Below are 23208 nucleotides of genomic sequence, written 5' to 3'. Positions count from 1 at the left end.
GGGTGCGTTAACCTTTGTGCCTCTTATGTGATGAGAAGGAAGCCATTAGACATTATTTACTATCGTGTCATTGTTTCACTTCATTGAGCAAAAGTGTCGTAGTGTCGCCTCTTCGACATCTTGGTCTGAAAGTATTATGTTCAGTTATTAAAGGCGATAGTCTTTCTTGGGGACCTTCGACGCAAAAATTTTGTTCTGTCTGTCTGTGTGTCCATCTATCCTTAACGGTAACCTAAACGGCACCAGACAATTGACAGTTATAGTTTACGGTTAACGTGATCGCGGAGGTCAATGTAATGGCATTGCCGTGCAGCAAACGTTGGTTGTGTATAGCGTCTTTTAGTTTAGCGGGTTCGCGTTTAAGTGGTTTACGTGCCCAGCTGGGAAGGGGGCGCCACCTATCGGATGGTTAATAGGGTAAAGACAGTGAAAATAAAGAGAAAACAAGATTGTTCGCTTACTCCACGGCGCGAAGCATCGTTGCGTTTATTTTACTACTAATAAAAGCAAATAAGCATGAACCACGCACCAAACGCGAAAAAAATTTTGTTGCCGATTTGTTCACATCGTTATACACGCTCGAAATGGGAAGCTGTCTCAAAACCTACGCCAACTCTTTCGTAATACTCGGTCGTCGAAGAGAAATGAAGAGAAGCCACGCCACTTTAAACAGTCGTTTGCTGTGAACAACGTGGATGTTTCAACAGCTACGCCAAAATCACTTCGAAGCGGGCGTTCGAGAGCGCAGCCATGTTTACGTAGACTACGTACACATAAGCTACAACTGTAATGTTAAATCTGAAAAATACTGCTCGTATGGTTAGCGGTACGAGTAACGTAGATATTTGTGCATGTGCAATTTGATTCCGGCATCACGGCACGCCTGGAATCATGTTAAGCCCGGTATACTATATCTATATTATATCCCAAATGGCTGACCCAACCCGCAGCGCCCACCAACATTGCTCAATATTGAGCGTTCATACTTGTGCGGTTGTCAATTAAAAAGCACTTGTTGCTCATATCTGAGGCACCATAACAACACTTCAATATTCTGTATGTGAGTCTTTCACTAAAAAGGCATACATAAGTAATTCTAAGGAGCGTAGCGTTTATTACGCTGCGCTGATCACGCAACGCTTGCACGAAAAGGCAATTGTTTCCAACGCGTTTCTAAGACAACACGATGGGGGCACCTACCCGCCGCCTTGAGTTCTACACCTTTTCACCTCCGAGACGGACGCGCATGCCGCGCGCTTCATTTTCCAAGACAACTGCTAGATAGCGCTCATGTCCCGCATGTGACGGAACTTAATGCGCTCAGGGAAAAGACACGGACAAGAGAATGCACGTTTAGAACAACACAGCGCTCATGAAGGCACTGTGCTGTCTTGAATGTGCCTTCTCTTGTCCGTGTTCTTTGTCTGCGCTACCATATATTATCATGCTACCATCCAAAAAGCCCAAATCGCCACCATTAATGCGCTCGTTCGCCTCCTATGTATGCTCTTGGAGCTCTAATGCAGCGCCTCCAGAGTACCATACACCTATTTTTAGCGCAGAACATCAAATAAACGCTTTTTTTCACTCTCTCAAGGCGCATTACTATCGTTTTCGACGACATTTACGGTGTAACATGCAGATACGGCACCATTTTTTTTCTTCTAGCGCCTGTACTTCGGGGTGCAGTCATGGGGGTGTGTTTTTCACCATCGAGGAATTCATCAGTCAGTCTAAAAGAATATCTTCCTCAATTCTTCATCGTTTAATTATTTTCTTCTCAATGTTTCGTACTTAAATATTTGAGTATAGTGTTGAGGAACGAGAACTGAGATGGCGGCGTTTGAGACCATGCCATGGTCTAAGCTTTTATTCGGGACGCGAGCGTAGACGGGTTTCCAGCTGTCACGTTCAGCCAGGCCAGGAGCTCAGCTGTTCCTCATGGGTCACGCTACCGAAGCCATACGGCTCGCTTCTTTTTCGGCAAGGCCAGCTGGCCAAATCTAGCGTGTCGCTACATAGGCTCCCCCTCCCCCATAGCGCTTTGCGCGATCGAAAACATAAGTACAAAAGATAGAGAGGGACACGATACTATGTACATGAAAAATAATCCGTAAGGTATTCGTTTGAGATTCCAGGTTGTCAACATGACAGAACACAGGGTCGGGATATTTTTGTGGTGGTTGGCACTAGTAGAAACGTAGTGGCCGAGGAAGAAGGCACCGGGGCGTATTTTATAGTCAAGCCGGTCCCACGATAGCTTGGTGGATGCGTTCGTCAGTGCTCCAGGTAGCGCGAGCGGGCGCGGCTATGAAAGCTGCCCGTAGAAGCGACAGTTTGGCCACTAACGTTGGCAGCAGGTCGGTGGTGCTCGTGGTGACTGATACGAAAACGCCGTGCTCGAAGGACCATGCGAAGAAGGGCACGTCATCGATCAGCCCGTCGAGCCGAGTTGGATGAGGCTTGAGACGTGTAAAAGTGAGTGCCTGCATTCCAGTTATACGCTTGCTGGTTCACGTCCGCCATCGAAAACATGGCAGGAGGCATGTCATTGGACAGAACAAATGCGCGTCTTGAAAGAGGGTCTGTCAGCGTCCCGGGAGTCGTAGAAGCTCCTTCACTAGTCGTCGCACGAGGGCTCATGCACAGGTCGACGTGGCCGATGGCTGCCTCTCTGGCAGGCGCGAAGTGAGTGTTGTGCTCTGCTTTAGGTGATGAGCGCGCGTCGTACGTTGGTGCGTTGGTCATGGTGGCAGCATCCCGCACGTTTGATCGTTTCTGGTGAGGGGTACGAGCTTTTCCTTCAGGGTAAATTGACAGAGATCCTAGTGGCTGCTGGCCGGACGCACAGAGCACTAACGTAGATAGGGAATCACCCTCAGACACTGTCGGCGGCGAAGCCTGTGCAATCGGGGGCCGAGTAACAGGCTTGACCATGTCCTGAGTTGCAGCAGATTCAAGGGTGTGCGGCAGCGTAGCCGCCATGGAGTCTAATATGTCCGAGAAGTCATGGTCTGTGGAGGTTGGAGAAAACGCACGGCTGGTGAGCGTGTATGAAGGATCATCGGCCGAGGACTTCAAAAAAACGCACCTCGTGACGGACTGTTCGTCAGGAGCAGGAACATCTTGAAGAACCTCGTTGGGCCTGTGACCGGGCGTGACAATCGCTGTGCTAGTGACGGGACGAGAGACGCTCCTCGTGGCTGACAGGTCCAATGCTGCACGAACGTCTAGAACCTCTTCGGAATGCCAGTCGGGTGCGGGAAGCGGGCGGGGGGGGGGGTCAACGGAAGCGGGCGGTAGATAAAGCTGTAGGAGGCCAGCACTACGGAGCAGAGGTCATCGGAAGGCCGTGGGCTGGAATTTGAAGTTCCAGCGATACGACGCAGCTCTACCGAAATTGCATCGAGAGGAATGGCGCGCATAAGCAGCCGGTTTGTGATGTCATTCACCGCAAGAACGTCGTCGAGCTAATAAACCATACCTTGGATTAGGCCGATTGGAACGGCGGCCCTTGCAGGCAGAGTCGCGGGAAAATGGCAGCCGATGGCTCGTCAAAGGGCGCGTACTTCAGACCACCAGGTCCTTCAGATCCGGAACGGAAGCAGAGGCGGGTCCAAGTGCGGCTGCAAGGCTTGACTTGCCTGAAACATGGTAGTGAAGCTCAGAGACAGTGGTGCAGCGCCGGTCGCTTGTTCATTAGTTTGCGGTCACCATATGTCGAGGTGCAAGAGACGAGACGGTGCTGCTTGAGACCGTGCCGTGGTGTAGGCTTTTAGTCGAGACGCGAGCGTAGACGGGTTACTAGCTGCCGCGTCCATCCAGGCCTGGAGCTGATGCTGATGACCTCAGATGAATGGCGCTCGCCCACAGAAGGGAATGGGCCAAGAACCGGCCGGCAGAATACTTAAATGAAACTACAATAAAATTAAAGCCAATCTAAAAAATTACTTTAGAGATAATACTACCAATAAACAAAAATGTTTGCTGAGCAAGCGTTCAAACCATTTCTTGTTTTTGACAGACATCGCTACAAATTATAAACTAAAAATCTGAAAAGGTTACGGTTCACTATAGCACGGTAATCTTTTAGTTGCGTTGATGTAATCGAATACAGTGGAGGATATATCCCTGTGGCAGTAAGCAAATGAACTTCAGCCAAGTGATAAAAGTACTGGTAGATTTACTTGTATTCGAAGCTTTTGTAATGGGGCTACTAAATTTATTTTTCTCTGATAAGAGTAACGATGACCGAATAAAAATAAATGTTTAATTGTTTAAATTTTGTTGCAAAAATGCACAGTGGTAACGCCTTGAGGCGAGCTTTGTTGAGGTAATAATTTAGTTGTGGAACTGCACAGCGCAATCTGGTATAAGTGACCTCTAAGTGGTGAGATACACACCACTGTTTATTCCACCAATATCTCAAATGCTCGTAATCTTTAAATATATCCAAATTACCTATTCCCCATTGCAGACAAGCATTTAGGAGCCTTAGTGCTGTCACATATGCTTTATCTGGCAAAACTGGGATGGTGGGCCCACTCAGGGATATTGATTTTAAAGAGTCCGCCAATTCGTTCAACTATAATCTGTGGTGGCCCGGTACCCATAGCAAATGCATTTTTTTACGTTTTTCGGCACTAAATACCGAAACGTATTCATCAGCTTTGCATTCGCTGCCGCAGAAAGTGCATTACATACTGATAACGAATCTGGAATGATAACTGTTAATAATTTGTTTGAGGGCAATTTGCGTAAGGCAAGAACAATAGCCAATAACTCTGCGATGAATACAGCGGCATAATCTGGGAGTCGAATCAAAAAGGACCAGTATAAAGAAGGAGAGAAGATGCCCAGCCGCCCTGAAATTCCTCGTGGCTCGCACCACCCGAGCCACGCGGCTCGCTTGTTTTTCGGTGCGGCCAGCTGGCCAAATCTAGCGTGGCGATACAATAGCTTATACTAGCAATAAACTGAAGATCATATTGAATGAAAATTAAACGACGGCTTAGCTAATCCCCAGCATTGCAATAAGAAATTGATTCTGTACCTGTAAATATTTCTATACTGGTTGTCAGAAATGTGTCGTCGTAAAACAAGACACGCCATGAGTATTTAACCTGAAGGCACATAAACAACCAAGGTTTATTTGCTTGCCGCGACGGACTTTCTGAAGCACTCACTTCGGCAAACTTAGTCCACCGCGGCGAAGCCACCATGGCCTTGAAGATGTCGAACAGCACTATGTTGTCCGAGAAAACCACGAAGCACTCTGCGCCCGGGGCCATCAGCGTCTCGATGTTCTGCATGGCTTGGCGCTGATCAGCTGTCCAGTGAATTGCCAAGAATGAGTAAACCCTCTGGAAGCGTCCATATTCACGTACGAAGTCAGAGGTATCGTCTACAGATGCCAGGTCCAGGGCTCTGTACTCGATTCTCGGGTGAGCACGATTCTCTCGGGCAAATTCCAACATGGCCTCCGAGTTGTCAACCGCCACAAGTAGCTGGCAACGGGACGGCAGGCGAGGCAACAGCTGCTTGAGCGTGAAACTGCGTGACATGTAATTTGATGGCCCCTGTTACCACTTCTCCTTCGCTGGCAAATTCTATATGTTAAGCCGAGGCCATAGCCACCTTTTAAATTTGTTGACTGCTTACATATGTTGTTTGTTACCCATAAAAAAGGTTTCTTGTATGTGTTCTGTCATCATCAGCTTTAGGGTTAGTATGACAATTTGCAAATATAATCCTTGCCGTTCCTTCACACGCATAGAAGTGACAAACGCCTTCATCATTATATGTGTTGAAAAGAGTGGTCGCATGTTAAGTTTGATTAAGCAGCCTAACAGTTAGGCGCTGAGTAGTTGCGCTACCAAGTTAGAGGATGGGGCCGGTCACCTACGGCGGCCGCATTTACATGAGGTTAGTGCGAAAACACTACATGCATGAAGATGCACCTGGAATAACCCAAGGTGCTCAACTATAACCCAAAGCCCTATGACAAAACTCCGGCGTCTTTTGAACCTTATCACGCCAGTGCCGACCCGCAGGTCGCTGGATGGAATCGCGGCCCTGGGGGCTGCCTTTTCGATGGAGACGAAAAATCTTGGGGGCCATAAGCTTAGATTTAAGTGGACGTGAATAACCACCGGTGGTCGAAATTTCCTGAGCCCTTCACTACAGTGTCTCTCATATTCATATGGTGGTTTTATGACGTTAAACCCTAACAAAAAAAACCTATTGTGGGAGATCGCCGTTTCAATTGGTATCGGAGGGTCTGAAAAAGTTAGTTTAGTATGCTCAGAAATTTTCAAGTTGTTTTACATAGCCAACAAACTATCTCTGAAAACTGAAACAGGAATATTCTTCGTAGAACGCCTACGTTGACGTCGCAACTTAGGCCATTATAACGTAGAGATGGTGTTGGCGAAAGGATGTCGTTCCTCAATGTAAGGAAAGTTTCAACAGAGGCGATTCATTTGGACGCAGTTTTGTTTGTTCTCGTGTAGGTAGCCCTGTTTCATACAACTTCATGATCACGAGGTGATCTGCACCAGAAGGCAACTTAAAAAATAAAGTGGCTAAACGAGTACTAAACTGATTTTTAGAAAAACTACATGACTTGAGATTGTAGATTTAGGCACACCTGAATAAAATCCCAAATATAAACTTTACTGAAATCAGTTCACGCTGAAAAACTGGCCGAGTTTTCCTTTAACAATTTCTTGGACGGCAGACATATACGTTCCATTGTTTCTTTTTCGTTTCGGCTATCTAGCTCAATGAGAGAGCTCACGATACCCCGTCCAAGCCACGTAACATGCACATTGAGCATATTAGAACATTATTTGCACAGTTTTATGGCAATTCCACAAGCTGGAAGCATGAAAGAAGTCACAGAGCACAAGTTAACTAGGAAAGATTTTGTGCCGGTGTCTACCATGACATCGGCAACAATTTCGTAATGGAAATGGCGCCAAAAGATACGCACATGGATGGATGGATGGATTGATATGGATCGGGCGGTGGCTAGCGCCACCGATCCGTAATACTTAGTGAACCGAAAACTAGATTTAGTTGTTTTCCTTTAAATAGTGAGGTTGAGGACTCGTACTTTGCAGTGAAGGGTTTTATTTTCAATGGTGCCTTGACTTTAGTCACCAATCAGATAACATCCATCTTGTTATTCTACCCGCTTAAAGTCTATTTTGCCCTCCCTGTCCCTAAGCGCAAGTGCTTTGAAAAACGCTGCGCTATCACCCTGAACTATAGGATGAAGCCGTCTACGGAACATTTTAAGTGTTTGACAGTTTCCTCTTCCTCTCCACACGCACTGCATACCGTGTCTACCCCTTCGTGTTTGGACCGATATGTCTTGGTTCTCAATACACCCGTCCTGGCCTCAAACAGTAGAGAACTACCCCGAGTATTATCATAGACCCTTTCCTTGGAAAATTCTTGCTTAAAAGTTCGATAGATCTCTAGTGCAGACTTCTTAATCATGCCGATTCTCCACATATAGGTCTCAGCTTCCTTCACCTTCTTCTTAACCGATGATTCATTTTGGTTTGGCTGCCTGCTGTTTTCTAAGTATTTACCAGTCACTTTACTGGTTTGCTTCCTCCATTTTGTATCGACATTCTTCATGTACAAGTAGCTGAATACCTTCCTAGCCCAACGCTCCTCCTTCTTTTCTGTCAATCGCTTCTCAAATTTTATCTTGCTGCTAGCTTCCCTGCCCTCAAATGATTTCCATCCCGTATCACCTTGTACTCCCTGATTTGGTGTATTCCCGTGAGCTCCTAAGGCAAGCCTATCTAGTCCATGTTGCTTAATTTCTAATCTTGCTTGAACTTGTGATCTCATGCACAAGACCGCATTGCTGAACCAAGAACCATGATCCCCTTCCAAATTCCTCTCACAACATCATACCTATAGTATTTCCACAGTGCCCTATTTTTCATCACTCCTGCATTTCTGTGTTCCTTTAGGTACTCAATCTAATTGCTTATCCATACGCCCCAATATTTGTATTTATCTGTTATCTCTAGCGTGACTTCCTGTATACTAAGCTCACAACCTTCATTATCATAAAAAATCATGACTGCTGATTTTTCTTTGCTGAATCTGAAACCTAACCTATCTGCCTCATTACCGCAGATGTCCATCAATCTCTGCAACTCTTCCTTGTTGTTGGCCATTACCACTATATCAACTGAGGACATCAATGCTGGTAGCGCCTGTTCAATGAGTTTTCGTTGTTTCACGCAAGAGAGGTTGAAGCCTATTTCAAATCCCTCTAATTTGGCCTCTAATCATTTCTAGGCAACAGGCAATCTCCTTTCGCATGCTTCGGACGGGAATGCCGCCTACTTCAGACGGTCCTGCACCCCAAGATCTGGGGCACCACAACCTTGGGCAAGATAAAACAATTAGTTCATTGCAAAAACGATCGCTACGTTATACTCCAAATGTCCTACGCAATATGTCTGCAGGTTCTCTGTTCCACCGCTATGTGAGACATATGTACGACTTCCAATTCAATTATAACTACTTCTTTTCAAAGAAACAATTTGAAACAGGTAATAAAGATTTGTCAAGCATAAGTATACAACACGCGGATTCATAGACCCGCAGTGCGGACAGATGCCTCGTTCCTTGTTGTCACACAAACTATTTTCTACACTCCCTTAGTAGTAGACATTGCCCTCCTAGCCTAATAATTATCAGAGCATTGACTCTAACATTCTTGTGTTTTTAAAAAGAGTTATGCGCGAATTTTGATCACCCTTGCATAGTGTTCTTTGTAGTATGTTTATATTGCTACGTAGCTGACGTATCAGTGTTCAGAAGACGACAACGAGGAAGTGGTCTGTCGGTTTTGCGTGCTGCTTCCATCTTAGTCGACGCCATACGCGTCATTTGGAATATAGATTTTAAATAGACACACCACGTGTCATTTTCACGTAACATATTTGTGGCGGAGGTGCTGGGTACTTCCCCGTCTTCATCACGAAGCTCCGCAACGGCCGCATCATCATTAGTCCAATCATGTCACAGGTTGAACAACCATCGTCTTCGCCACCTGCCCCTACCATGACTTCTACATACGTCGTTCTACCTCCTGCTCGTGAACCCGGTGTATTTTCCGGTCAGGATGGCGTTGACGTCGACAAATAGATCAAACGGTACAAACGGGTCAGCGCAAGCTATAGGTGGGACCCGACTCTTGTGCTTGCCAATGTGCTTTTTTACCTCGATGGCCCACCACGAGTGTGATTCGAGACGGGACTCCTTTAAAGAGAAGATTCACGACCTTTTTGGCGACACCGTCGGGCGGCAGATCGCAGCGCGGTATCCACTGGTGACTCGTGCAAAGACGTCGACGGAGTCATACGTCGCGTACATTCACGACGTCATCGCCCTATGCCGCCAGATTGACGAGCACATGAGTGAGTCGGAGAAAGTGGCCCATGTGCTGAAAGGCATAGCAGACGACGCATTTAATCTTTTACCGTCGACGCCATCATTAAAGAGTGCCGGGGGTTTGAAGAAGCCAAGAGCCGCCGTATTACTCAGCGATTCACCCGGCTGCCCAACGCGGCCGTGACCTCATCGTGTGAAGCCGCCCGCCAGTCCCCCACGTATGACAACGTCACACGCATTGTTCGTCAGGAAAACGAAGCCGCCTGTCCGGCTCCTCTTCAGCCACCCGTTTTCGCTACGCTCGCCTCTGACCAACAACAGCCGTCAGTGGCGTTAATACAAGCTGTGGTGAGGCAGGAGTTTGCGAACCCCTGACTTCCATCAGCATGTCCCTTGACTCACCCTGCAGTCCCGTCCTACTCCCGAGGACACGCTCGCCGTTCACCTCCAACAATGCCCTTCCGTAACCCTTCGGAATGGCGAACCCCTGACGACCGGCCTATTTGATTTTCCTGCCACCTGCCTGGGCACGTTTCTCGCTATTGCCACCGCCGTTGGTCAAGCCAACCACATCAGACTTTCTCTACCTCGGCGCTCATGCGTCCGATGACCCCTCGACGTTCAGTCACCGCACCCTTCAATTTCTATTCATCGTCATCCTACGAGCCTTCCACTGACACCCCTTCGCCTGGTCGCCGCTACCCTGACGCCCCTTCGTCCGGTCGCCGCAGCTCTCGCTCCCCGTTGCCGCTACGTCGCCAATCCCGCTCTCCGCCACCTCGGCGCTTTTCCTTGCCGACCTTCTCTGGACGACCGCAGCAGAAAAACTAGATATTGCAGCTGATAGAGGTGTAGCTGCAATACCAATGACGGGCGAAAATCCTCTACTGACGCTTCCCATGCACCATAGCCTGCTTGAAGTACAAGTCGACCATGTTCCTGTGACCGCCCTCATTGACACAGGTGCGCACCTGTCTATTATGAGCGTTTCTCTACGCTGGCACTTACAAAAAGATTAGGACGCCATCTACGACGTAGGCAATACGGTTGCCGATGGCGGTACTGTACCAGTAATCGGAATGTGCACTGCTCGTGTCAGCATTGCTGGTCGTCACGCCGTGGTCCTTTTTGCCGTGCTAGCCTGCTGCCCTCATGACCTCATACTTGGCCTTGATTTCATTTTGGCATACTCGGCCTTAATTGATTGTTCGTCTGGTACCCTCAGGCTTGATCTACCAATCTTTGCCGACTACTCTGCAAAGCCCACCAGCCGCTTGAGCCCAACCACTTTCGTTCGCCTGCTACCTCGAGCCATCACGTACGTGTCTTTGTCATCGACCCCTCCCGTTCCTGACGGTGATTATATCGTTACGCCAATTACTGACGTTCGGCTGACACACAGTGTTACGGTGCCCTATACCATCGCAACCATAGCGGATAACTGTGTGTTACTTCCGCTCCTTAACTTTGCTTTCACCCCTCAAGTGTTGTCCTGCCAGATGTCTCTAGCCCAACTAACTGCCATAACAGAGGACGATGTCAGTGTTGTCGCTGTATCTGCTCTTGATCGAAGCGCAGTCTCACGGTCACCCAACTCAGACGATGGCATGTTTCGAAACATGATTGGATCGGAGCTGTCTCCTCACCAGGCCGACGCTCTCTGCCAAGTTTTGGCCTCATACAGTGACATTTTCGACACCGAAGATCGTCGCTTGGGCCAGACTAAAATTGTCACTCACCGAATCAACACTGGTGACTCTGCGCCCATTTACCGTCGGCCGTACTGCGTGTCAGCGTCTGAGCGAGAAGTGATTCAGAAAGAAGTGGCCAAAATGCTTACGAAAAACGTAATCAAACCATCAACGAGCCCTTGGGCATCTCCCGTTGTATTAGTAAAAAGAAAGACGATTCATGGCGTTTCTGCGTTGATTATTGTCACCTCAACAAAATTACCAGAAAAAGACGTGTACCCTCTACCACGCATTGACGATGCCCTTGATTGCCTTCTTGGCGCCACCTTCTTTTCATCTCTCGACCTCCGATCTGGCTACTGGCAAATTGCTGTAGATGACATGGACCGAGAAAAGACCGCCTTCGTTACCCCTGACGGTCTTTACCAATTCAAGGTTATGCCATTCGGGCTCTGCAACGCTCCAGCGACCTTCGAGAGAATGATGGACACGCTCCTACTAGGATTTAAATGGTCGACATGTTTTTGTTACCTGGACAACGTGATCATTTTCTCACCTACCTTTGCAACCCATCTTGAACGCCTTTCGACCATTCTATCCATATTTCGACGGGCCGGCCTGCAGCTCAATTCCTCCAAGTGCTACTTCGGTCTTCGTCAGATTACCGTATTGGGTCACCTTGTTGACGCTGCCGGCGTACGGCCAGACCCGGCGAAGAAAGTACGCGCTGTAACAAACTTCCCAGTCCCACGCTCTGTCCATGATGTTCGCAGTTTTGTTAGCCTCTGCTCCTACTTTCGCCGGTTCGTGAAAACTTTGCGGCACTCGCACGGGCACTCAACGACCTTCTCAAACAAGACGTCCCATTTTCTTGGGGCCCTCCTCAAGCTGACGCCTTCTCTCAGCTAATCACCGCTCTAACGACACCTCCTATTCTTGCACATTTCGACCCCGATGCTCCCACAGAAGTGCGAACAGACGCGAGTGGTCACAGAATTGGTGCACTTTTGGCGCAAATTCAGCGGGGAAACGACCCTGTAATCGCATCTGCTTTCCAAGCCTGAACGCAATTATTATATAACAGAACGGGAATTTCTCGCTCTTGTTTGGGTGGTTTCGAAACTCCGTCCTTACTTGTATGGCCGCCCTTTCCGTGTCATCACAGATCATCACGCGCTGTGTTGGCTTTCTTCTCTGAAGGACGACTTGGTCGTCCACTGGACGACCAAGTCGGGATGCCCAACGTAGACGCAATGCCCAATGCTGTAGACGTAATGCCCAACGACCAAGTCGTCCACTGGACGACTTGGTCGTTGGGCATTACGTCTACAGGAGTATTCCTACTTGGTTGCTTATAAGTCTGGACGTCTCCATCTGGACGCCGATTGCTTATCCCGCTACCCTGTTGATCAGCCCGACAAACCAGACATCGAGCTGGTTCATCGGAGCTGGTTCGTCGTAGACGTAGCTGACGTATCAATATTATGTATAATACGTCACCGGAATAAAATCATTGCCATGCCGCGTACTACAAAACATGTCTGCTGGCATATCGCATTAAAAAAGTATGAAAAAATAAGAATGACCTTATGGGATTGACGATAAATTGGTTATATCAGAGCTCGTGATAGATAGAGATCCATGCTCAGATGCACCACTTGCTAATAAGTTCAATGAACACTTCCTTAGAGTTGGTGATTCTGGAACTGCTGTTTAGGAGATTAGCATTCATACTTTGTACGTAACTGTCAACATTTCATCGTCTGTTTTCCTGGTTCGCACATTCGAATCTTAAGTGTACAAACTATTGGACAAAATTAAAAAATGACTGTGCATGTGGTGTGACTGACTTCAAACCTCAGCCCATAAAGCAGTTGCCTATAGAACAAGTAAGCCACTGTCACATATCGCTAACGCAGTTCTTAGTTCAGGTATTTTTCCTGAAGAACTAAAGATTGCAAAGTCATCTGTCATCTTTAAAGCGGTAAAAAACGACCCAAATAACTATAGGCCTATTTAATTATTACCCATATTTTCTAAAAAAATTTAGCTTGTTGTATACCTACGACTTTTGAATTACTTATTACAAGAAAATGTGATCGTACAACAACGCTATGGCTTCCAAAAAATCTGCGAGAAGAGCGCTGTTGAATATTAAAGAAAAAATACTTTATAATGTTGAACATAAGTATATTTCCCTTAGGAGTTTTTCTCCACTTCAGGAGAGTGTTTGATTAAGTTCAAAACGATATTTTATTACTAAAACTCCCTTTTTACGAAATAAATGGAAAGGCTCTAGATTTTATAGAAAGTTATCCAAGTAACCGTTCAAAGTGCACTAGTCTCGGTAAGACTAAATCTAACATAGGTTACATCGCTTGTGGCATCCCGAGAGGATCAATAATTTGGGCCTTTGCTTTTCTTAATTCACATGAGCAATCTACCTAAGGTACCACTAACAAATGATGTATGTCTATACGCTGATGTTACCAATATATTCTTCGCTGGCAACTCCCTCAATCACCTTAAACAACAAGCAAACCTGTGGCTGATACATCTATCTGAATGGCTTAACATTAATGGGTTAGAACTAATCAACAATAAAACTAAATAAGCTTTCTTTCAACATCGCAATAAGACTATCGCAAGCGAGCCTACAATATCATTTGTAGGACAAAAAGTTGAACATGGCACAGCGCATAAATTCCTTGATATATGTTTTTCAAGTACACTTATAGTGGTCTTTACAATCACGAGGTCGGTGCTCGGGCGGGAAACTGCAGCCCAGGATCGGCGGTGGTTCCCGGGCTGCTCGCCGAGGTCGGTGCTTGGGCGGGAAACTGCAGCCCAGGATCCGCGGTTGCTCTGTGAGCTGCTCGCCGAGTCAGGTGCTCGGGCGGGAAACTGCCGTGCACGATCAGCGATCGCTTCGTGAGCTGCTCGCCGAGTCCGGTGCTCGGGCGAGAACCATTGCCGTCCAGGGGCAGCGGTACTTCCTTGCGCTGCTCGCCGAGTCAGGTGCTCGGGCGGGAGCCTGGAGTGAGACCTAGTCTGAACTTCCGCAGCCCTTGGCCCCTCGAACGCCACGTCCCGGCTCTCACGTTCCTCACTCGCCCTGCGCCCTCTTCTTTTTCTTCTTCTTCTCCCTCATTCCAGCATGTTAAATTACATATTCAAGACAACTTCTTTCTCTTCCTCTTTTCTTCATCTTGTCATTCTTGACAAACTGTTTTAAAATTTGCGCCAGCTTATCGGCCTCTCATGAGCCTGACATGCTGCTGGGGGTGGTCCGGTCGACCGGCCCTTTAATATTGGATGTTCGATGACTCTCGCAGAATTGGCTGTATTTATTATAGCGGTTTGCGAAATAATGCTCTTAATCGGAGGAACTCAAATGCAGCTGGCTGCATTGGTTCCTCCGGCACACGCACCAGGATAGTTGATTTCCACGCTTTATCTAAGTTTTGATGAAAGAAAGGCGCACTGCAACGTAGTCTCAGGAAACATTTTTTTATGTCGCTGAGTGTACCGTCACGTGACGAAGTAACCAGCATACCGCTTCAAAATGCTGACGTGTCACCGCAATGGTCTATGGAATCAGCACTTTATAAATGATGACCAAGGGAAACAATGGCGTTAGGCCATCTAACTACGAAACAGCTTGTCTGCCTTACTGAATAACACGCACGACCTGTGAAAGCAAGGGAGCATTTACGTAGGAGTGGATGAGAACGGCCGTACGTGTTCGCACTTAGAAAAATAGCCGGCAATGCAGTAGCTTTGGCCTTCGGAGATCACAGGCTTCGTAAGAACACTACAATAAAATCGTATCCATCTATCTTATTTTTTTCTGTATCCATATATCTAACAACTCACTTCCAGAACAGATGGCTGGCTTCAGACGACGGCGATGCACCACGGACTGCGTCTTCGACCTCGTTACACTTGTAGAACATGAGATGAGCTGTTGCGGCGTTCATAAATATTAGGAAGGTGTTCGACTCTGTGAGCCACCTTTCTGCGCTGCATGGGCTTACCTGACTAGGGGTTCACGGTTGTATCCTTTAATGGATCGCCAACTTCCTATGTAACAGACAAATATACATTTCAACCAATAATGAAGACAGCGATCGCTTCAACATGAGCAGATGTGTACCCCAAGCAAGAGTTCTAAGTCCGCTTCTTTTTAATGCTTGATTGATTTGATTGATTGATATGTGGGGTTTAACGTCCCAAAACCACCATATGATTATGAGAGACGCCGTAGTGGAGGGCTCCGGAAATTTCGACCACCTGGGGTTCTTTAACGTGCACCCAAATATGAGCACACGGGCCTACAACATTTGCGCCTCTATCGGAAATGCAGCAGCCGCCGCCGGGATTCGAACCCGCGCCCTGCGGGTCAGCAGCCGAGTAGCTTAGCCACTAGACCACCACGGCGGGGCTCTTTTAAATGCTGCAATGGCAGGTCTTCCAGAAGTACTTCCCGAAGCCTTGAACATATCCATGTATGCAGACGACATATTCATATGAACGTCTCACAAATCACTGGTAGTGATGGAACATCGGCTTCAACAAGGACTAGACGCAATAACTGATTATCTCAAAGAGCGAGGCATGCAGATTTCTCACGCCAAATCTGTAGTTCTGCCATTCACGAGAAAAAGAGTGAAAAACTTGAAGCTTTTTGTGGATGGCCAGAGAATCGACATCGCAAGAAAATCACTTCGTTGGCGTTAACTTAGATAGCCAACTCAGATGGAGTCAGCACATTGCTGATCTAGAAAATCAAGTGAACAGCACCATAAATGTTATACGTCGCATCGCGGGAACAAGATGGGGTGGTAGATCAGCGTCTCTCCTTGACGTTCAGTGTGCACTAATCAGACAGAAAATTGCCTACTCTGCGCCAGTTCTCCAAAACATCTCTCAGACGTCGCTACACCGACTTCAGCTGTTACAAGCACAAAGCTTACGCATATGTCTGGGGGTTCCACAGGCAACATCAAGTTCTTTGGCACTGGCAGAGGCAAGAGAACCCAACTTTATAGCAATTACAAATGTGGAGACATGTCGGCACCTCTTTCGTCTAGTTACGCAACACCCTTCCCATCCGCTCATATCCAACATTGTGAACCGTGCTGGAGCGTAAATACATCATGTGTACCAACAGTACATTTCCTGGCTTCCTGTGTCGACACATTGGCCACTGAACCAAAACTACCCTCCATGGCTGCTTGAGCTACCAACTATTGAAACGTCAATAGAAGGACTTCGCAGCAAACGTGAAGGGCCAACCGTTCCCGCTCAACACTTGGCATCACATCATCTGTTTGACAGGTACCAAGGATACACTCACGTGTACACTGATGGCTCCGTCGCCAAAGAGACAGCGACATCAGCATTCATAATTCCGGAATTGCACAAAGAATATGCATGTCGGTTAGGCCACCTCTCTTCTTCAACAACGTCGGAGCTCATAGCGATTTTGCTAGCCATAAACTTTATTAAACTGTCAATAACACCAAAAAAATGGGTGGTAATTACAGATTCTCTGGCAGCACTCGCATGTGTGGATAGTGCCACTTCAAGACACATTCATGTGCGTATAGTATACGCTATACTAAAAGAGCTCTCAGAAGCTAAGAAGTCAAATCATTGAGTGGCATTTCAGTGGGTTCCCTGTCACTGCAGAATTAAGGGAAATGAAATAGCGGATGAGATGGCGAAAACCGCTCATAATTCTACGCAAGTGTGCCTATCCGGTATCTCAATATGAGGTAAATAGAATTTTAAGAACAACAAAACCTGAATTATGCCTGTCTACCTGGTTCACAGACAAAACAAAGGAATCGATCCTATATTCTGTTGATCCTACACTCTAAGCCAAAAATGGCCAAAATGGGAGCAACGGCTGTTTTTACTCCTTCAGACCGACTGTTACTCTCCGAAAAGACCAAGCGGAACAAGATGGCCGACTTGTTCGAGAATGGGGGAGCAACTGTATTCATCTTAAGTTTGTAAGGGAGCAACGTAAGGAGGAACCGCTGTATATGCTCTCGTCACGCAACGGTTACTCCCCGGCAGGACACCGCACACAAATATGCATGCCGCCCAAATTGATATTCATGGGCCAGATTATTGTTTGTTCTGTGTGCCAAACTTCACCAAACCAAAACAGTGATTTATTTTAGCATCCGTAGATAATAAGATAGCAGCGCTGGCTGAACGCAGAAGGCCTGAGAATACAGTACGGCAAATACCTAACACACGCAGCAGCAGAATGGAGAGTTGGCACGTCAAAGCGGACCGAACGCCGAAACACGTGCAAAACAACGATAAAAAAAGCCTAGACACGCCGTTCGTCCGCGAAGTAAGGGCGTCAAAGTCGATCAAGCACCGAAACACGTGCATAAGGAGCCCCCACTCCCCCCCCCCCCCCGCCCAGATATATCGGAGAAAAAAAAAAAAGCGGACCCAGACGCGCTTCTCATCAGCCATACACTTAGTAGCACGCTTCACCGTGTAGTTTGAGGGCAGAATGACAAATCTGCGCCATCTGCGCCCGCACGACAAGTGTGGCGCTAATGTAGCAAACGATGTAAGTTACAAAGTAATTTTTATTCAGTGTTTATGTTGACTAGCACTAAATAAAAATTACACTCAACTTTTTATATTTATTTATGAGTTTTAGTGTACCTCAATTTTTTTTATAATTGTATTAGGAGAACACACTGAAATTATTGCGCTGACGCCTGTGCTGCCACTGCTCGACGTTTTTTTTTTTTTCGGCGCAACTAGATTCGCGTTCGCACTACTTACTCATTTTCATATGGTCTGTGGTTGGCGAGCACATGGACGTGCGAGCCTTGTGAGCTATGTTTTGATCGTGTGTGTGTGTCGCAGATTTGCGTTTCTACTTATTCGTGATGAAGGGTAGTGTATATTTATCTTTATGGAGCGCGAAGTAGTTGTGGATTTTGCTGCTGGGTGGAACAAACACATCGTAAACACGTCTTCAGCTATCTGCAGGCCTGTTCGCTCGTCGGACAAAGGACTGTGCATGCATCAGCGTGCAGGTGAGTGGCATTTCCAGCAACATTTAATGCTCTTACAATACATTTTTGAGTGGTTGCGCTATTGAAAGAGAAATGATTTGCTCTTATTCACCGTATCCATTGCTAGCCGTATCGGACTAAATTACCTCTATTACCGCCTGCATACCCTCTTGCTTCCCCTGTCACCACTGCAGTGCCAGTGTACTTTTGCAGTTAAAAGTTCATTTCCGCAACACTACCTCGCTTGAAAAAACATTGGGGCGGGGTTGTAGCTGCATTCATACTGGCACTTTTCTACCATTGGCTTTATGTAATGTTAACGGCCGAGTGTTGGGGCCTTGGGCCGCATTTTTTAGAGATGTAAAGTGTATGTAAATCAGTAAGTTAACAAATCATTGTCGCATCACTTCACTGGCATAGCCAGGCGGTTGCGCACAGAATTTTTTTAGGCCGAGCGTAGGGAGCCCAAATTGACGACCATATTCGCTTGCCCGGCCTATTCAGATAAGCGGACCCCCCCCCCCCCTCCCCGCACGCCGAAAAAAAAAAAATCTGCCCACATCACTGCGTCACCTGCTTCACCTCTGCGCTGAACGTACTATTTTATAAGCGCACCATCAAGCGAGCAGTTTACATATTGACAGAACAATTGGAGGAGGAATGAACCAAATCTTTCAGATTTCTTTAGTGATGCAAAACCTTAGCAAAACTGAATATTGTAAAAGACAATCATAAATGCTGTATGTTCTCGTTAGCGCTGTCATTATTCTGCATCATGAAATCTTTATGCGCTGTGAAAACTTGGCATGCCGTTGAAGTCACATATCGACGTTAATACCAATCGACGAAAATTTCGACAACCTCAATAACGCCGTTTGGGATTTGCCGCATGCACATAATTAGGCTGATTCCCACTTGGCTGTTCTTAACCTGACTTCACTGCTACCAAATGAAACAATATTTGATGCATGTCTTTTACTTTTTTTTCAGGGATATGACACAAATTTGGTTATACTGCAGATAAAGATGCTCCCAACGATGCTATAGTACAGAAAGCAAGTGAATTATGGTAAGTGCAGACTTTTTGTACTACGTATAGGAAAGCATCGCTTTTTAGGGGCAAACTGTGCATGTGTTGGCCAGAGAATAGCTCATTATGCCACATGGTTACACTGGCACTGACAATTCGACATGGCTCCGCTGGCCCGTGTGTGTGCTCACACTGTTACCGTTAAGATAAAATGTTTATGTTTTCATTGCAGGGATTGCTGTTTGTACTAAAAAGCCAACTGCCAAGATTTGTTTACGCTGGTACTCCTAAAAGTATGCTTTCCCTATTTACATGGATTTTGGCTTGCACAAAGCATAACACTTGGGCCTAGATTCACAAAGCTGTCCATGCGCAGGCCTTCATAACAGCGTTTCTTGACTTGCCTTTACCCTGTTTTCTGCAGATGTTTCGTGGGTTTAAAAGTGCCACAGCATGTTGACCTCCCCACTCTGAAATATTTGCGTTCAAAGTTCCGCAAGAGTGGGCTTAACTTTCTTGTGCACCTCTTTGCTAGTCCAAGATACTGAAGTGTTATGCTCTTACTAGAGGTGGCAGTGTTTCTAATGTTTGTATTTCGATCACATTGACCAAGTATGCGATCTTGGCTGGACTGGTAGCACATCCTCAACAAATGTGTTTGTGGCACATGTAGAAGGCAGTACAAAATAAATAGGCAGACATTCACACCGGGAGCTAACTTCTAATAATGCTTTTTTTTTTGGAAACCATGGTGTGCTTATTCCAATTTGTCTAACAAGCAGTAACCTGTTTGGCTGTGAACCAACAAGACGTTGAACTAATAAAAGCTTCACATCTTGTTGCTCTCAAATATATTTGTATTGGCAAGCAATCTGTGACACTGTCAAACAAAGAATCAGAATATCTGTGCATGCCTTAAGATATATTGCTTCGTTTACATATCTTGTGGCTGTGACTTGTCAACCGAGTGAACAAATGCACCCTAGTTTTCTAAATTTAAAGCATTTTTTGAAGGTAGCACGGTCTACATTTATTTGTCTATAGTTTTGTCCAGCCGTTTGCGTCAGGTACAAAGAAATATACTGAAGATTATCATGTAGCCTCTGCAAATGGTTGCTTTCAAGCAGGCTTTGCATGCTTGGCTTGTGCCTACAGGTATTGCACAATTCAAGACGCAGCAGCGTATGATAGAACAGTAGAATCGAGAGCAACTATGTGCACGAGCTAAATAAGTATTTTAACATGAGCGGACAGTACGTGTTATTTGCCACACACATGACCTCATTTAGAATGCCCATTGGTGAATGGGCTCATAGAAATGTCACTCAGCTGTGTATAGGAAACAAGTTAACTGAACCTAAGGGTATCTTTAACTGCTACAAATATGCCTTGTTGAGGTGCTGCACATTTTCTTCCAGAATATTGCTGTCTGAGACATCATGTGAAGAGCGTCTACCACATCAGCATTTATATGGCTTGCCAAGTAACGTTTGGCCGAACCTTCCTTTTTTTCACATTTCGTTTTGCAGTAGACATCCTAGAATGTAAGCGCTGCTGCAGTGTGTGTGACTCATTGTTATGAATTGATTCTGGCATGTTTAACCTCACACTTCTATTTTTTTTCTTGCAGCAATGAGATGCTTCATATATGCCTGCGGTGACGTTCTGCTGCGCTAGCCTGATGGAAACACCAGCTGCGAAACTTGAGTTCTTCAGAATTGGAGAAGTTGCCCTTCTCTCACCAATGATGACACAGACTGCCCTATGCTAGAAATTCAAGATTGTTTTTCCACGGATGACGCAGAAAACCTTTGATGTATTATGGTGTTTGTTTAGTGCTGGCTGTGGTGTGGCGAAGTCTACTTTTACGTGTGGTCACACGTCGCCTCATAAAAAGAACAATAAAGCATTTATTTTCCTTTCGATATTGTCCACTTTTTGTGTTAGAAGCACCCAAGCAGTGCTCTTCCACGGAGCTCTCGCCTTGTGTTAAGCGTGTGACAAGCATACTCGAGATAAATACTCATTTCCCCAAGGAGTAACTGGAAGCATGTGCAGTTGGTTTTCAGAGAGTAACTGCGAACACGTGGGAGGAACGGTAAAGAGTAACTGTTGCTCTTAGAAGAGCAACTGGTGGGAGTAATGGTTGGTCGGCAGGGAGCAACTGGTGGGAGTAACTGTTCTGCAGGGAGGAACTGGAGGGAGTAACTGTTCATCCCCCGAAGGAGGAACTGAAAGGAGAGCAACGGTTCCTCCCTCTGCAGTTACTCCTTTTAGGAGAGTAATGGGAGTGGCAATGCAATTGCTCCCTGAAAGGAGCAACCCCTATACCCCTGTTGCTCCGTTTTGGCTTAGAGTGTAATCTTGAATCCCAATCAGACCGTGACTTCCCAAGACGTGTCGACACACTCATTCATCGCCTACAACTCGGAACTGCTAACACAAAGCACTTCCTACTTCGTATTCATCGTGCAACATCGTCAGCATGTTCATGCGGCCATGACGACGAGGATATTTGTCACCTTTTGCTCGACTGTCCGAAACACGACACACACCGAAGGCGACTAGAACAAGAACTCCATAGGTTACATCCTGAGCGACCATGCGGGTTGAATAAAATACTAGGTACATGGCCATCCAAAACAAACGGCAAAGCAATGAAGGTGCCGCAACAGTTCTTCGAAGAAACGAAGATTTGTGACGAATACTGAGCGGACAAACGTTAAAAGTGAGCGTGTGGTCTACGTGTTTGTTCTGCCCATATAGCAAAACTTTTGCTCTCACCCATATAGGACTGTATATATGTATTTATGCTATTGTTTTTTTCATATTTTTATTTGTACCAATTAAGTAAAAAGGTGTAGCCGTCGCCAAGTAACGGAGACAAAAACTCCTTCGTTTATTTTGTATTTCGAAAAAAAATGTATCCATCTGTCGTAAGAACACTTCGCAGACCCACTGTTCCTTCAAGCATGTGCGTCTGGTCAGTCACACGGGAACTGTGCAAAAGCATTTATTTCATCAACCTTGCCCTTCATGACAAGCAAAACATGGCAGCAAGGACACTTTTACCTTTGAAAACACCACGCTTGGCATCGCAATCTAAAAAATGCAGTACGTCCAACTACATTAATCCGCACTTCATACTGAGAAACGTTATGGCGCACCCACTCAGATGAAGCTACGGCGCGGTGGACGGCCGCGCTAGCTCCAGCCTCCAGGTTTTACTGGGCATCCCGCAATCACGTTAAGCAGCGAGGACACAGGGCCTATGGTCCTCCATGCGGATGGCCTAGGCTATGGCCACGATTTTGTCGGAGTTTTCACCACCAACACACATCGCAGGCAACTACCATCTCGCAATTTTTACCTTTCGCCGCCACAGCGCCCATGGCGCCCCCTGTATTTACATTACTTGTAATATCTGTTTATTTAACAATTATAGGCTGATTGACTCGTCAAACACCTGCTTAGTAAATTTTTTGTAGGTTTAACGCATTATGCATTCATAATTTATATATAAATAGCTTGAAGTAATAATTTTTAAAGTGATGTCGCTTCCGTGCGGTGCAGGAGCCTCTTTTGTGTGGAGCTGGCTGCTGCGCCACGCGGCGCAGGAGACGCTGCCATATGAAATTTAGCCGTTTTGAGTCCTAACAGAAAAAATGCACACTAACTTTTCCGGCCGCTAAAAGAGAAGTTAGTAGTTCCACTATACGCGCACATGATTAAACTCGCTGCCGTCGATTTTTTCACCCTTCACGGCATCGCGGGAACTTGAGAGTTTCCAAGGCCTGATCAAACTACGTCAAAAAAAAAAACCGAGATAGTGCAGCCATCACCGCTAAAAGCACACAGGCACTTTCACACAACTCTAGAAAATAAACAACCATGCCCATCTAGCGGAAAACATATGCCTTTTTAGAGGCGTTGATCAAGCAAACAGAAAAGGCTAGATAATATGATGCCATCAGTGAGACATTGTGAGATTCTTTATGCC

General features: G+C 46.3%; 1 protein-coding gene and 1 long non-coding RNA gene across 2 annotated transcripts in view; one reads left to right on the top strand and one right to left on the bottom strand.

Moving 5' to 3' along the window:
- The window catches only part of LOC119167765 (uncharacterized), a 219787-nt gene that overhangs the window by 103257 nt on the left and 93322 nt on the right, over positions 1-23208 (bottom strand). Inside the window, exon 3 of the mRNA XM_037419295.2 lies at positions 5187-5553. Within this exon, the coding sequence (XP_037275192.2) occupies positions 5187-5553 (367 nt within the window). The remainder of the gene's footprint in view (positions 1-5186; positions 5554-23208) is intronic.
- Positions 18852-21133, top strand: LOC142803562 (uncharacterized). Its single transcript, XR_012894167.1, has 2 exons — positions 18852-19247; positions 20839-21133. It is a non-coding gene; the product is annotated as an uncharacterized LOC142803562 (long non-coding RNA).

The sequence above is a fragment of the Rhipicephalus microplus genome, chromosome 3 (genome assembly GCF_043290135.1).
Source record: "Rhipicephalus microplus isolate Deutch F79 chromosome 3, USDA_Rmic, whole genome shotgun sequence".
Taxonomy (NCBI): domain Eukaryota; kingdom Metazoa; phylum Arthropoda; class Arachnida; order Ixodida; family Ixodidae; genus Rhipicephalus; species Rhipicephalus microplus.
Note: the sequence above shows the minus strand (reverse complement) of the source record. Positions and strands in the feature narration are given on the sequence as shown.